This window comes from Zingiber officinale, chromosome 8A (assembly GCF_018446385.1).
Source record: "Zingiber officinale cultivar Zhangliang chromosome 8A, Zo_v1.1, whole genome shotgun sequence".
Lineage (NCBI taxonomy): Eukaryota > Viridiplantae > Streptophyta > Magnoliopsida > Zingiberales > Zingiberaceae > Zingiber > Zingiber officinale.
In genome coordinates, this window is record NC_056000.1 from 17542620 (window position 1) to 17558016 (window position 15397).

The following is a 15397-nucleotide window of genomic DNA, read 5'->3' on the forward strand; positions in this document are numbered from 1 at the left end:
AAACCCGGCAGCCGCCTTCGAGTAACTCAATTATTATGGCCATGTCGCTTTTATCTATTATTCAATACTCAATTATGTCTTGCGCCTCTTCGAGTATAACTCAGAGGCTACTAAATGATCATTTTCACTCGAGTGTTTTTTTGTACAGTTTGTTAAAAATAGGAAGAAAAATGTTTTTGAAAACGCTTGCTTTTGATAAATTGTAATTGTTTCTTAGAAGTGAGATTTTCAGATATGAGGAGTTAAAAAGGTGAAATATATCTCACATTTCTTTGTATGTTGTGGATGGATATCACTTTATATCATTTCTTATATATGTCTTCTATCTAATGGGTCTGTAAACCGTGGAAAGATCATTCTCTTTCTACCGATCGTAATACTGATTGGTTAACAAATCATTTCCTATAGATTTTAGTCGACCGATTGGATTACCTGTGTTAATTGCACCGAGCGTATTATCATGGTCACAAAAAAGCAACTACACTTATCCTAGTGTTCTTACTCATCCGTTCTAAGGTCAACATGGAGAAAGTAAATTATGAATGACTATTAATTTTTGAAATAGTAAAGGAGACATTTACCTCGACTATACCAAGATTTGAACCACAAACTTAATGATAATAATATTTCATACGTTAACCATTATACTTTTCTAAAAGGACACCGAGCATATTATCATATGCCAAGCAAACAGGTTTGATCCTGTCCGAAAGCTGAATCAACGGACATCGGGCACGTGGCGTTTTCCAACGACTGGCGTAGATCTCCTGACTGCTGGCACGGGCCTCCGATGAACCTGCACAGAAGTCGGGCCGGGAAGGGGTTCCCGGCGACGACCCTCCGACGCTCAAGTCAGGTAAAGCTCGACAACAAGAAAGTGGCTCCAAGAATCGTAGAATGCGTACCTCCGTCGAAGGATGAGAGCCTTTATATAGGGCTGTGGAGAAGCGGGTACACGTATACCGAGGTGTACACGTGTCCTTAGCCCATACCCAAGTAAAGGCCTGTCAGTAGACCCGACCCCGGGCCAGGTCTGGCCCGGACCCGGCCCGGGCCCGTAACCGGGTCAACGGGTCGGTTGCCCGTTGACCCGGTTCGCCCGGTCGAACCGGAACCGGCCCGGCAAGTTGCCGGGCCGGTTCCGGTTCATTGGGTGTAAAAACCGATGAACCGCCGGTTAACCGGCGGGTTGAACCTCAAATTTTTTTTAGCCGTTGGAACCGCCGGTTAACCGGTGGTTCGTAGCCGTTTGGAGGGTTTTTTAGGTATTTTTTTTTCAACGGTTAGGATCATTTGACCGTTTTTTGATCAATGGCTATGATTTAGTGTCCGTTACTATCAAAACTCTATAAATAGAGAGCTTATTTCATCATTTTTCACACACATCTTCTCTACTCTTAATCTCATTTTCGTATTCTCTAATCTCTACACGCTTTCGTTTTCAATTTTCAATTACAATGGAAGGAGGTCGCGGAGGTGCATCATCTCGAGCTCGGAAGGGAAAGCAAATAATGAATCCGCGGGAGGAGGACCCCAACAGTCAATCCAACGATGATGAGATCGAGCATCTTCCGAATCCGACACCCGAAACACAAGGAAGTACCGATGCAATTACTTCTAAGGTTCGGGAACTTCCTCCTCTAAAGTTTTCTATTTTTACTAAACATTTTGAGAAGGTCACTCTTCCGTCGGGAGAAATGCGTGCAAAATGTAAGCACTGCAATGCTTCCTACAAATTCCAAGCCGGCGGCGGCTATGGGTCGTTGAAACGACATGTAGAAACGAAGCACCCGACGGAATATGGACTCGACCGTTCTCAAACACAATTATCAAGATTTTCTTCAACTAGCGGTAGTACCGATTCCGGTTTATTTTTATATTCGGATAATAAATTAAGAGAATCATTAGCTAAATTTGCTTCCGTAGAACATCTTTCTTTTAGTTTTGGATCTAAATGCACATTTGAAGATTTTTGTAAAGAATCTCTTAATTCATGTGCTAAACGTGTTCCTAGGACTACACTTACTCGTACAATTAAAAAATTAGTAAAACAAGGAAAAAAGAATTTAATTGATGAATTTAGTAAATTAGATAATAAAGTTTCTTTATGTTCCGATATTTGGAGTGATCATTGACAAACACATTCGTATATGGGTGTGACTTGCCATTGGATCGATAACTCTTGGAACCTCCAAAAAAGATTATTAGCTTATAGAGTTTTTGATGAATCACATAATGCTCATAATATCGCACAATTATTATGTTTAATTTTAGAAGAATATGGTTTAACTCATAAAATATTTTCAATATCATTAGATAATGCTAGTTCTAATACCGCTTGTATAGATGATCTAAAATTTGTTTGTCAACCTATTATTGGAGGTTTATTTTTTCATATTCGTTGTGTATGCCATGTTTTAAATTTATGTGTTCAAGATGGTTTAAAAATTTTAGAAAGTTATATTAAACCAATTAGAATTGCAATTTCTTATTTATGGTCTCATCCATCTATAATGAAACAATGGGGTAGGTTTTGTAAAATTAATGGAATGAGACCTAAAAATTTCACGTGATGTACCAACACGTTGGAATTCAACATACCAATTATTACAAGATTCATTTCAATATAAAGAATTATTATGTTCATTTTTTGCACAAAACACTAATACTAATATATATTTATTTTCACAACAATGGAATATTTGTAGTAGTATTTGTGAAATTTTAAAAGTATTTAATGATGCAACCGAACAAGTTTCCGGTGTTTATTATCTCACTGCTCAATTAGTTTTAGAAAATTTTTCTAATATAGTATTAGTTTTAAATGAACATATTAATAATGAATCTTTATCTCCTTGCATCTTAGCTATAAAAACTAAATGGGAAAAATATTTTTATTTAATTCCTGAAATTTATTTAATTGCATTTGCTTTAGATCCTAGATTTAAATTAGAAGTTTTACAAGAAATGTTAACTTTATATTATGATGCTTTAATTCCAATTAAAGATTCTTCTTCCCCTGATCCAGCTAATATTATATATAATGTTAGAATTTATTTATATGATATTTATAATCAATATTATGTAAAATATGGAACACAAATTAATATTTCTGAAATTCAACAAACTACTAGTAGTAATTTAAAACTTACAAAAGCACAACTCTTATTAAAAGAACGGACAAAACGTCCACGGGGATCCTCAAGTTCCACACAGGAACTTGAGAATTATTTTACGACTTCTTTTGATTTTAATGAAGCAGATAGCAAAAATTTCGATATTTTAAAGTGGTGGTCACAGAAGGCTCAAAGCTTTCCCGTTCTCTCCGTGATCGCAAAAGAAATTTTAGCTTGTCCAGTGTCAACTGTTGTTGTGGAGCAGACGTTCAGTGCCGGCGGCAACATATTAGATGAACGACGATCAACTTTGTCTCCCGACTCATTGGAAGCCCAAGCATTACTGGACGATTGGACCAGAGCGGAGAAAAGAATCCAAGGAATGCAACTTTCAGATGACGAAGTTGAAGATTTTGATACTAAAGGAACAAATACGACAGGAATAGGAAATGGAAGTGAATGAAAATGTAAAAGGATAAAAATGTAAAAGGATAAAAATGTAAAAGAACTACGTGGGTTTTGATTCCCCTAAAGGGATACGTAGGCAACTTAAATAAGTGCAAGCCCTTTTTTTTAATAAATTTTAATTTCTAATTTTTAATGTTTAATTTTTAATTTTTTTTAACATATTAATCTTGAACCGTGACGAACCGTGAACCGAACCGTGAACCGGCGGTTCTGAATTGTGAACCGTAACCGTCTTGGGCGGTTAAGGTTAGGGTCGACCTACCTGGAACCGTCGAACCGGCGGTTCCGAACCGTCGAACCGTCGGTTCTGAACCGTGGTCAGGTCTACCTGTCAGTGAGCTTACCTGATCTCATACTGCTACAGTGCAAGCACGTCTTCGATGGGACAGCGGATCCTTCTGCTGTAGGATTTTGAGTATGGCCTGAACGTAGAACATGTCTGCTGTCAGAACAAGATGTCCCTTGTTCTTTTCCCCTTACCCCTTGCCTAACATCCGGCCGGACAGCCTTCGACTTACGTCCGGCCGACCAGATATGTATGATGGTTGGGAGATTCTCAGTCATGTGCTTGGTGGATACTGCTAGCAGCATGCTACCTCTTGTCTTCGGCCGAGCGTGCCCTCCGCTCGGCCCTGGAATCTTGTCCAATGAGCGCCGGAATCTTGCCTTTCGCCAGGGTGCCTTTGACCATCAACTAGACACCGGCCGACCGGCCGGTCGCCCCCCTCTCCGGCCAGTCACCTGCCCTTTGACTTCCACGTGGCGTTGACTCCACAGAACGGGGGTCCCCTGTTCTTACCGCCGGATCAAGGTTGACCAATTGAGTTGGTCAAGCTATAGCTAACCGGGCGGTTGAGCAAGTCGAACTGATTAAAGTGTAAATAGATCAAACTGAAGCTATTTAAGGCATCGATCAAATTAGATATACAAATCAAATCAAATTAAGAATTGACCTTAGACCATAAAATTCTAACAAAATTATATATAAAAATATATAGAATTAGTTTTGGAGTAAACTCGAATTAATTAAAATAATTCATCTTTGACCATTTAAATGTAAAAATAATAGCTTCTTAGGAATTTTAAGAAAACTATGTCAGTTTTCGAATTTAAAAGGATTTTTTTATTTAAAAATATATATGTTAGGCCATCTTATCTAAATTAATTTATTCTGGTTACTAAATTATTGATTTATTAATTATATACTTAAGGATTTTTTATGCACTTACAAAGATTATTTTAGTTTTTTAATTGAAAAGAACTATTTTAGAGTTAAGAAATATCCTCATGTTTAAAATAATTAAATTTATTTATTTTTAAATAATTCAGTAAAGTTAAAAAAAGAAAGATTAATTAAATGTTCCATTTAATTATTGAGGTGTCCACCTCACGATTATTTACTCAATTAATTATAATATGAACGATGGTTGAATGCTTTCACGTGGTTTGACAAACTCAACACGTAAAAAGCAAAGTTTAGGTTAAAAGGTGAATTTAAGAAAGGTCGAATTACCCTAAGCAATTAAATAATTTTTTTTGTATATGTGATTGGTCAGGAAAAGAAGATGTATTGGAGAAAAATTAAAAGAATATTTTATTTTATAATTTGTTTTTTTTTTGAATGAAGAGTACTATATTTTTATTGAATTATTATGAAAAAGGAAGTCCCTACATCTATCTAATCTACTTTTTCTAGAGTGAATGGTTGAAAGTCACACTTAGATTATAAACATAAATAATTTTTTTTCTTGAATTTAATATGGAGATGTAATATTTATATTATGTTAAATTATTTAGGTTGAAGATGTAATATTTTTAACATGTATATAAATTAAATTTTAATTAATAAAAATATATACTTTATTAATTTATTTTTCTAATTTTATCATATTTTTAAATTTTCATATTCTTATGAATTTTAATTTTTATTTACTAATTTTTAAAATATTTTTTTAGATTTTTTTATTTGATTTTAGAGTTGAAAATGGATTTACCACACAAATCCCTTGGTTTTGATAAGCTATTAGAACTACTTGGATCAGGATGAAAATTCATCAAATAGTCCGATCAATTTAATTGACTAGTCTTTCTAACAAGTCAAGCATGTTAGGGTAAAAAAAAATAGATATCTTTATAAGGTATGAAGTTATCTATTTTAACATAAGATTATTATAGTTTTATTTTTAAACTCTACCTAATATGTCTCATATTAAATCTATGATCTTTTTTATATACTTCTAATATGAGATTTTTTTATAACCTTGTAACCTCAACAATTCAAACACCCCCCCCCCTCCCCCCCCAAGGATCGCAGACCCTCTCAAGCAGAAAGTTTATCCATTTGACGTCTGATCCTCGACCTACCAAGTCTTTCTCCCCCTAAATCTACCCAACTTACTAGGACTTCCTTTACCTCTTAGTCCAACTGACTTATTAGGTCTTCCTACCCCTCTATCCACCTGGCCTACTAGGACTTCCTTGCCCTCAGTCCAACTGACATACTAGATATTCCTTGCCTAGCCGCAACTAGGACTTTTCTGTCTGACTATCTACCAAGACTTCCTACTTGGTGTCTGATCCTTTTGATTCGAGCATGAGAGCCCCTACTTCATTTATTCGAGGTCAATCTTCTACTCACATGGTTCGATTACACCATAACTCTTGTGTATAAATTGTTGTGATCAAAAGATTCACATATCTCTACAATAGTATGATATTATTCATTTTGGGTCTAAACCTTCATGGTTTTGTTTTTGGGCTATACCCAAAAGATCTCATGCTAATAAAGATATCTTACATCCTTTTAAAGCCCATGATCTTTTCTATATCTTTCCAATGTGAGAATTTAATTGTATCCTAACAATCCTCCCCTGAAACTAATCACCACAATTACTTTCATGGTCTTAGCCTCCCTGCGAGAATTCGATCACTCTTGACTTGTTTTGGGTCTCCCTACAAGTATCTGGTCACTCTGACATAATCCAGACTTTCCCCATAAGCATCCGGTCACTTTTAACCTACTCCGGATCTCCCCGCGAGCATCTAGTTATCCTGACTTGTTTCGGACCTCCCCATAAGTATTCGATCACTCTAACCTACTCCGGATTTGTCTGTGAGCATCCTGTCACTTTTAACCTACTCTAGGTCTTCCCACGAGCATCCGATTACTCTGACCTACTTCAGGCCTTCCTCGCAAGCATCCGATCACCTTGACCTACTCCGGGCCTCCTGTTACTTCGTTCAAGGTCACCCCACATGACATCTAATCTGGACCATGACTCTGATATCATTTGTTAGGGTCAAAAGAATTTAACAATCTCCATAGTTGTATGAAATTATTTACTTTGGACCTAAACCCTCATGATTTTATTTTTGGACTCTATCCAAAAGATCTTATATCAATAAAAATATCTTTCTCTTTTATATATATATAGCTATCTATCTGTTGTGTATAATATATAAATACACCTAAATCTTATAAGAACAAGTAACTTAATCTTTAGCTAAAAGATCGTCTATAAATTGGGTAAAGGTATGTCAGACCTATGTAATAATGTAATTGAAGGGTGACGCTAGTGATCATGCACATGTGTTATGTGTGTAATATAATACATAAATACATGTAAATTTTATAAGACTACACTTAATCTTAGCCAAAAGGCTGCTCATAAATTAGGTAAGGGTACGTTAAATCCATGCAATAGTGTAATGAAAGGATGACGCTCAAGAATCCCAGCAACAAGCAACTGTAACGAATTCACCTTTATAAAAAATTAAATTAATATATCATACTTGACCTTAGCCAAAAAGCTGAGAAAAGTATACTTTTTAACATCGCCGACCCAAGGTATTTATAAAAACTTCTCTGTTCGCAGTGTTGTCAATTCTAAGATGTGGAACTATAGAGACTCTAAATTTCTAATTAATTAATGAGAAAAATTCTCAATAATATGACGTTGTTGTTGAGTCGAACTCTAGTGTTGGGGTTGCAAGATTGCAAATATAGTCTTACATTGAAAACACATGAGAAAGATCATGAGTTTATAAGAGAAAGATATCTCCATTGGCATGAGGCCTTTTGGGTAGAGCCCAAGAGCAAAACCATGAGGGCTTAGGTCCAATGTGGACAATATCATATCATTGTGGAGATATCTAAATTCTTTTCTACAATTGATATCAGAGCCCAGACTGTCAGAAGGTTTAACCGCCGACTGTGTACAAGAGATATGGTCTGATTGAGTCATGTGGGTACAATATTGGCCTCGAACAGAGAAAGTGGGGGCTCCTCATGTGGGTACAATATTGACCTCGAACAAAGAAAGTGGGGGCTCCTCATGTGGGTACAATATTGACCTCGAACAAAGAAAGTGGGGACTCCTATGTTCGGATCAAGAGGATCATACACCAGATAGGAAGTCCTAGTTGCGGCTATGCAAGGAAGTCCTAGTAGGTCGGGTGGACAGAGGGGCAGAAAGACTTGGTGGATCGAGGATCGGACGTGGGAAGTCTGTGGTTCTTTGTTTCGATCCTACATCTAGATCCATGATTGATTAATGAGAAACATTCCTAATAATACGCCACAGCTGAGTCTCGAACTATAGATCTCTGATTAATTAATGATAAAAATTTTCAATAATACATCGCAGCTAAGTCTTGAACTCTAGATTCCTGATTGATGCGTTTGTAGGATCGTAAAGTCGCTAGAGGGGGTGTGAATAACGATCGTCCAAAATCTCGATTAAAAACAAGTTACACAGTGGGAAAAAAAATACGGAGAAAGAAAAATCAAGCGTTAACACAAGTATTTTTTACTTAGTTCGGAGCCTTCGACGACTCCTACTCCAAGGCCCGCACTCATCGAGTACTTTCGTTGGATAATCCACTAAAAATTCTAATAATTACAAAATTTAAGTACAAGAATTATAAGAAAGTGTTACCGACAATAGGGAAAATAAATAGATCTTGATCGCCAGTTGTCGGAGGAGCTTTATAGTGTCGTAGAAGCTTTTCTGGAGTACCACGCAGGAATGAAAGTCATAGCATATGATGTTTTGAAGTTGCTTGTCGAATGCCCTTATATAGGCTCATTCCGAGCATCTGGAACCCCTCCGGGCGCTTGAACCGCAGCTGACTTGGCGATCTCTCGTCGAAACTTAATCCGTTAAGTTTATCCATTTCTAGGCGCCTGGACCCCTTTCGGGTGCTTGGACCGTTAATGTGGGGTTGGCCAGTCATCACACTCCAACTCAGCTTCGAGATAACTTTTATGGTCCGAGCGCCTGGACCAACTTCGGGCGCCCTGATCGCCCGGCTGCCTGCGACACCCACCCTGGCGCCCGGACTCCTTTTTTTCAACCTTTGAATTCCTACAAAAAGGAGTTAGTTCAAGCAAATAAAAATATATTTATCCCGCAAAATATAGTTAGCACAACATTAATAAAATAGGAGCAGTAATTAGATTATGTTTCCTCGAGACCAGGATCTAGTCAAGGTCTTAACTTAAGTTTCCCAAATTGACCTAAGTTGGACCGACGCCTAGAGTTCCCTCAACCGGGAACACGTCCTCACTGGATCTCTCCTCGTGTTACTTACCTTCGGTTACCAACTATAGTCACTTGACTTGCCTTTGACCCACCAAGTCTTCCCGTTAGTTGTCAAGTCTGCATACCCAACTGGACTTCGGTCGGTTGTCAGGTCATGTGGACCTAACTAGACTTCTCGCCAGATATCAAGTCCCACGGACCTATCTGCACTTCACACCAGCTATCGAGTCCTGCAGACCTAGCTGGATTTCGGCCTGGTGTCAGGTCCTTCAGACCAGTTAACTCCTGCACACTTGGTAGAAAGATTAGACAAATAACACATCTAACTTTAAATAATTTGTCATACATCAAAATCAAATTATTAGTACAATCTGCACCAATAGTGTTGGTAGAAATTAATAATAAGCCTTAGAATTTTTTTCAATGTGAATGGAAAAAAAGATATTAATATAATTTCATTTTAAATTTCATCAAAATTAGTTGGTAAAGAATTCATATTAATATTATATATATATATATATATATATATATATATATATATATATATATATATATATATATATATATATATATATATATATATATATATATATATATATATATATATATAGGAAGATTTTAGTCTGTACATTTATAGGGGACTGAGTGTGAGATCGGACGCTCGAAATTTCGCCCGAGCACTTTAATCATCAAAAGTGAATTGGAGTGTTCGGACGAGTCTCCGAGTGCTCGGTTTATACTTAGTCATATATGAGTATCCAAGGCAAGAGGTCAGATCCTCTGGTCCAGAATCTTTTGGACCAGAGAAAGTCCTGCATATTCATTGGTAGGATAAATTAGACCCTACCTATTTAATAGATAGGGTATAATTTATCTATCCAATGAATATATAAAAATTTAAGATTGATCCAAATATCTTGGATCAGAGGATCCCTGCCGCAAGGCAAGGGTCTGCGAATGAGGATGTGCAAGCATACGTCACGTTGGAAAATGTGTTTATAATTAAATGATGCGTTTAAGTCAGGAGACCACTTCATAAATAAATACCCAATGAATGATGTTGCGTTCTTTCGCGTGGTTTGACAAACTCGACGAGCTATCTATATTATATTATATTATCTTTCTATTTTACCATTTACTTGAGAATATGACATTTAAAAAGTAACTCTTAATTCATCAATTGATTAATTTAGTGAAGTATAAAATTAAATTATATTAATATTTTTTTATACTAAAAATAATTTTAAAGTTTATTTAGTAATTTTAACTTTTTAATTTCTATGTGCAATGTACGTAGTTTCTTTTCGTCACCTTAATGCTCATTGATTTTTCATCGTTCTCTCCTCTTCTCTCCCTTTCCAATTTTTATTATAACTTTCTCTTTCTTATCATTTTTTATGTTACAATACATCAATTCATCTGTTTCAACTCTTCTACATATCGATACAATCGCATCAATATATCTGCATCTCATTGATTCGTAAGGAAAAATCACAGCCGTATCTGTCATGCATATATCTCATCGGTTATCTCATTAATTTTTAAACGATATAAGATATTCTTACTACATAACTTGAGTTAGGATTAATAACCTAATTTCTACTCTATTTACAAATTAAAATTTTTATAAAATAAATAATATTATTTAATTACTTGACAATAAATATTCATTATATATAATTTATACATATTCAGTATTATATTACACACAGTGCATATGTGTGATGTCTAGTATTATATATAAACTTGAACCATGATTAGAAAATTAAGTAGCCCCACGGGGTTATCCAGAGTGATTAGTGCGTAGAAGATTGCCCAATGAGATCGTGGGTTCGAATCGTGAGGTAGTCAGGACGTAAATCCCTGGTCCCCGTGTCACTCTTCACACTGCACACTAGCTTCTCCTGTTACCGTGATTAACCTCCCTCATGATGGCCTTGGACAAGGTATCGCCTTTTTGCCCAATGATTAGAAAATTAAGTGACATATTATATGTTGCTTTAGGATTAAATTAACAGCAAGTTAATTAAGGACAAAACTTGCATCCCCACGTAACCATTAATTCCCTATGAACTTGCTAACTAATCAATTCCACGTAACCCCTTCGCAGCAAGTTAAGTACAAAATTCTTCTCGACATTGCCGGCAATTTATCATGCAAGATCTCAACCTATCCTCTACTAATTTAATGAGGTGTGACTGTTTGAAGGAATGTATCGACTAAGTTTGATGATTACTAACCTGAACGACTGTTGACTATATGTTGGAGAAGACTAATTTGAAAATTAGACCACTTCAACTAATGCATAAGAGTTATGTCATCCCTAAATGAGTCAACGAGCTCACCACTGCACATAAAGATTATCGTACCAATAACATAAATAACCTTTTGGTGGCTAAAGGACTCCTATGACTCCCCAATTTAATCTTACATGTTGAGTTAGAGTTTCATAATTAAGTAAGCTTAGATAAATAAGTCATTATTAATTAAACGATGGTTAAGTAAGTAAGATGACGAAGTAAAGTTAATTAGTGTGCCATACTTACCCTTTTAATTAAATTCCTTTAAGAATTTACATATTATTAGAATATTCATACATTCTAAATTACAATGAGCTCCCTGTATATTTCATAAATCTCTAGGTAATCCAGCCTAAATTCGCTAGAATTTCTAAAATCTAAGGAGTTCATTAATGTAACAATGAGGAGCATCTTGCAAACAGAGGAACTCTTGAATTAATCCTTTTTCTTCTCATCCAATTTCAATAACCCTGACATCAACAATTGAAATGCATGATTAAATCAGTAGGTAGAAACTAAAATATAGATCTTTGTTGATTGTATATATGCCACAAAAAGAATAGATCGCAAGGAGTCAATTGATGAACTCCATACCGTGCATGCAGCAAGAAGTTAATTAATATTAATTAATTGTTGGTGTAATGGTTGAAGAGATCCCAATAAGCCGCCGGAGAAGGAACCATCATCCCGGTGTTGGAAAAGAATAGATTGTTGGCGTCAGGACTCGCCACGAGTTGAATCGACGGCGGCAGCGGCGGCAGATGCGGCGGCGGCGTAAACAGAGCCGTCGGAGTAAACATCACCGGGGATATCCACGGCAGGGACGCAGGCCCCGGCGACAGGATCCCTCCTCCTCCTAGTCTCCGCTCTTCCGGCGAACGAATGATTTCCACCACCACGTCGTCGACTACTTCGCGATTTAATATTCGTGCAGAAGCAGAAGCGGAGGGGGAGGAGGTGGCGGTCTTCTCGAAGGCGGCCAAGCGGGCGGCCGGAGAGAATTGAGCCGATCCCCAGTTGCCGTGGGGGTTACCGGCGGTGGCACCGCCGGCGAGCGAAGACGACGACGAGGGCGCCGCGGCTGCCGCATGGACGCTGGTGAGGCTCTGCACGACGGCCATGAAGTCGGCGGGGGTGGTGTGGATGACCTTGGGCGAGACGGCGTAGATGATGACGGGCTGCCGGTGCTGCTGCTGCGGCGGCGGCGGCGCCGCCGGGGGCTTCCTGATCTTGCGGGACTCCTTCCTCACAGTGAGAGGCGCCGGCCGAGGGCCGTGGAGCTCTCGCGGCCGTGCGAATTGTTGCCCGGCCCCAGCGCCGGCCCCGGAATTATCCATGGCGGAAAGAATTATTTCTACTTTGGAGAAAAGAAACAGAGAGTGAATCTAACAAAACCCAAATGGATTCGGAGAAAATCTAGAGGAGAATATATTGGCGTGCACAAAATTTGGATTGCGCAAATTTTTATTTAACTCCCACGAGTTTAGAATTATCAAAATAATGACCTCCAAACTCCTATAGATACAGTAGACACTCGAATCCATCTCAGATTGTGATCTTTGGATCCGAATCTAATATTTTCAGAACGCTAGCTAGTAGGGCTGTAAATGAACCAAGTGTTCATGAACAAACTTGATATTCGTCTTGGTAAGAGCTTGTTTATTCAATATACGTAAGATTAATTAAACAAACAAACTTGAACAACTAGTTAAGTTAAACAAACAAGCTTGAACATATATGTGTTTAGATCGTTAACGTTCGTGAACAATGTTTGTGAACAATATTCATGAACAATGTTCACGAACCATTTTCATTAATAAAACTCTTTTCAATATGCTAAATAAATAATAAAATAAATAAATAAATTTAAATTATCAAGTTCAATAACCAATCAAACAACTAAAAGTTTCAAACAATCAAACAAACTTGAATTGAAAGTTTGATAATATCTAAACGAACCAAGCTCGAACCAAGCTCAAGCCAAGCTTGAATTGAGAGTTTGATAATATCTATACAAACTAAGCTCAAGCCAAGTTTCAAACAAGCTCAAGCTCATAAAAAATAAACCAAGTTAAACTTGAACACTCATTTCAAAATCTTGGTTCATTTTAAGCTCGGCTCGACTCGATTTGGTTACCTTCAAATAAGTTTGAACACCTCAAAGTTTGACTCAACTCAACTTGTTTACATCCCTATTAGCTAGATTAAATAACTATTTTAGTAATTTAAGCATATGTATAAATTGTGGAAGCAAAATGAAAATTTGCATACGGAGCGAGTAACGAAGGAAAAGGATGGCAGAGAAGGAAAAGTTCAAGCCGTAGTCTTAGCGTTGAACTCGTCCATGGAGGAGGGCTGTTGCAGAAAGTAATATCTCACTCTAATTTCAATCAATATTAATATACATTAATCACTTGTTGCCGAGTCAAACCTATATAACTAAGCTACCCACTTTGTTGCATTCGGTGTTAATTAATAATAACAATATATTTAGATGTATCTGGAATTATTAATTAATTTGAGAGGATCAGTAAGAGAGAGAGAGAGAGAGAGAGAGAGAGGGAGTGGGAAGATATGTCATTGTTCTTGTTGATTGGAGAGTATTTAATTTGATGGTTGAAGAGTTCCAAGTTCAGCAGTATATAGACAAAGTCAACCGTCAGTCAATAAAATCTAGGACTTAGTCAAACTGATGGATAGTTCATGAAATTTAGGACAATATAACAGCGACGTGCTTGCATGAAATGCTTTCTCGAGAAGCATTCTTATCGTTGAATTCTTCATTATTATGACAAGTTTACTAGATTTAGCAACAGTAATTAAATACACTGTGGTCAATCAATTTTATCAACTTGTATACAATTTAGAAGTTTTAATTAAATAATAATTATTATATTAGTTTTATGACTAACACCATAGATATAAATAGTAATGAGCGAAGGTTCATTAATGTGGAAATGAGAATATAATTAAAGTGGCGTGAACAAGTGTCATATAATGAAGATAGTCTTCATTAGATTGTTAATGAGATTGGTGTGATACATGTGTTGAAGATATCCTTCATTGCATTGTTAATTAAGGAAATTTCACACAAATTATTTATCATATAGTTGGATAATATTTATAGCTAGATATATGATGTAAAAAAAACTTATGCAAGAATATATAAAAAAAATCAAAAGTCAAAATAAAATCTAAATGCATCAATGAAAGTCACAATAATATATGTGCTAAAACTAATTTATCCATGAATTTTTAACCATATAGCAAACCAAACTAACCTAATTTGGAGTTTTTTTATATAAAAAATCAAATTATTTTGTTTATAAAAATCCAACAAGTTTCTTCCAAGAAGGTGTCATCCATCATGGAAAGTAATGGGTTGAGTTTTGTAAGTCATTTGGAAATAGGAGGTTCCTAGTCTACCTAGAAAAATAATATCTCCCTATTGAGTTGTGATATATCTATTGAAGAATCTAAAGTCAATTCCTAGTTCTACGACAATTTCTTGATCGTCTTGCTCATACAAAGTCTATCAAATTCTCTACCATACATTATCAAAGTAAAGACAATCTGCAATTATATTTAATTTAATTTGTTTCACTATGTTTTTTTTTTTTGAAAAGTCTAAACTAGTTTTTCTTTAATAAAAGAAAAGAAATGCCATCCCTTTCAAATAGATTTGTCTACACCTAATGATCCTTTTGTAACTGTTCTAAAAAAACTCGATGCCTTAGAAAAATAAAATTGAAAGATCTCCAATTAACTGTTCACTATGTATCTACCTTCTTCTAACCGACCCGACCGGGTGGCTTCTGGTTCTCAATTCTGACAGTTTTAAGTCGTCAGTTGATTCACTTCTTAGCCATCAATGAAGTAACAAACTTGACGAATGACATCTCGAACGCACTACATAGTCACTGTATAACATGACATTGTCAATGTATAAACAAAGATTCAGTCACAAGTT

General features: G+C 36.3%; 1 protein-coding gene and 1 pseudogene across 1 annotated transcript; both read right to left on the reverse strand.

Annotated features, from left to right (window-relative positions):
- Window positions 1-7261: 7261 nt before the first annotated feature.
- Window positions 7262-7407, reverse strand: LOC122013058 (annotated as a pseudogene).
- A 4344-nt stretch (window positions 7408-11751) lies between these two features.
- On the reverse strand, window positions 11752-12822 carry LOC122011786 (protein MKS1-like). Its single transcript, XM_042568165.1, has 2 exons — window positions 12022-12822; window positions 11752-11897 (listed from the first exon to the last, which is right to left on the reverse strand). The coding sequence occupies exon 1, from the start codon at window positions 12762-12764 to the stop codon at window positions 12054-12056; it is 711 nt and encodes a 236-aa protein (XP_042424099.1). The 5' UTR covers window positions 12765-12822; the 3' UTR covers window positions 11752-11897; window positions 12022-12053.
- Window positions 12823-15397: the final 2575 nt, after the last annotated feature.

What these genes read in the sequence shown, in the direction of transcription:
- LOC122011786 (XM_042568165.1), bottom strand. Translation starts at nt 12,764, where the DNA reads ATGGATAATTCCGGGGCCGGCGCTGGGGCCGGGCAACAATTCGCACGG.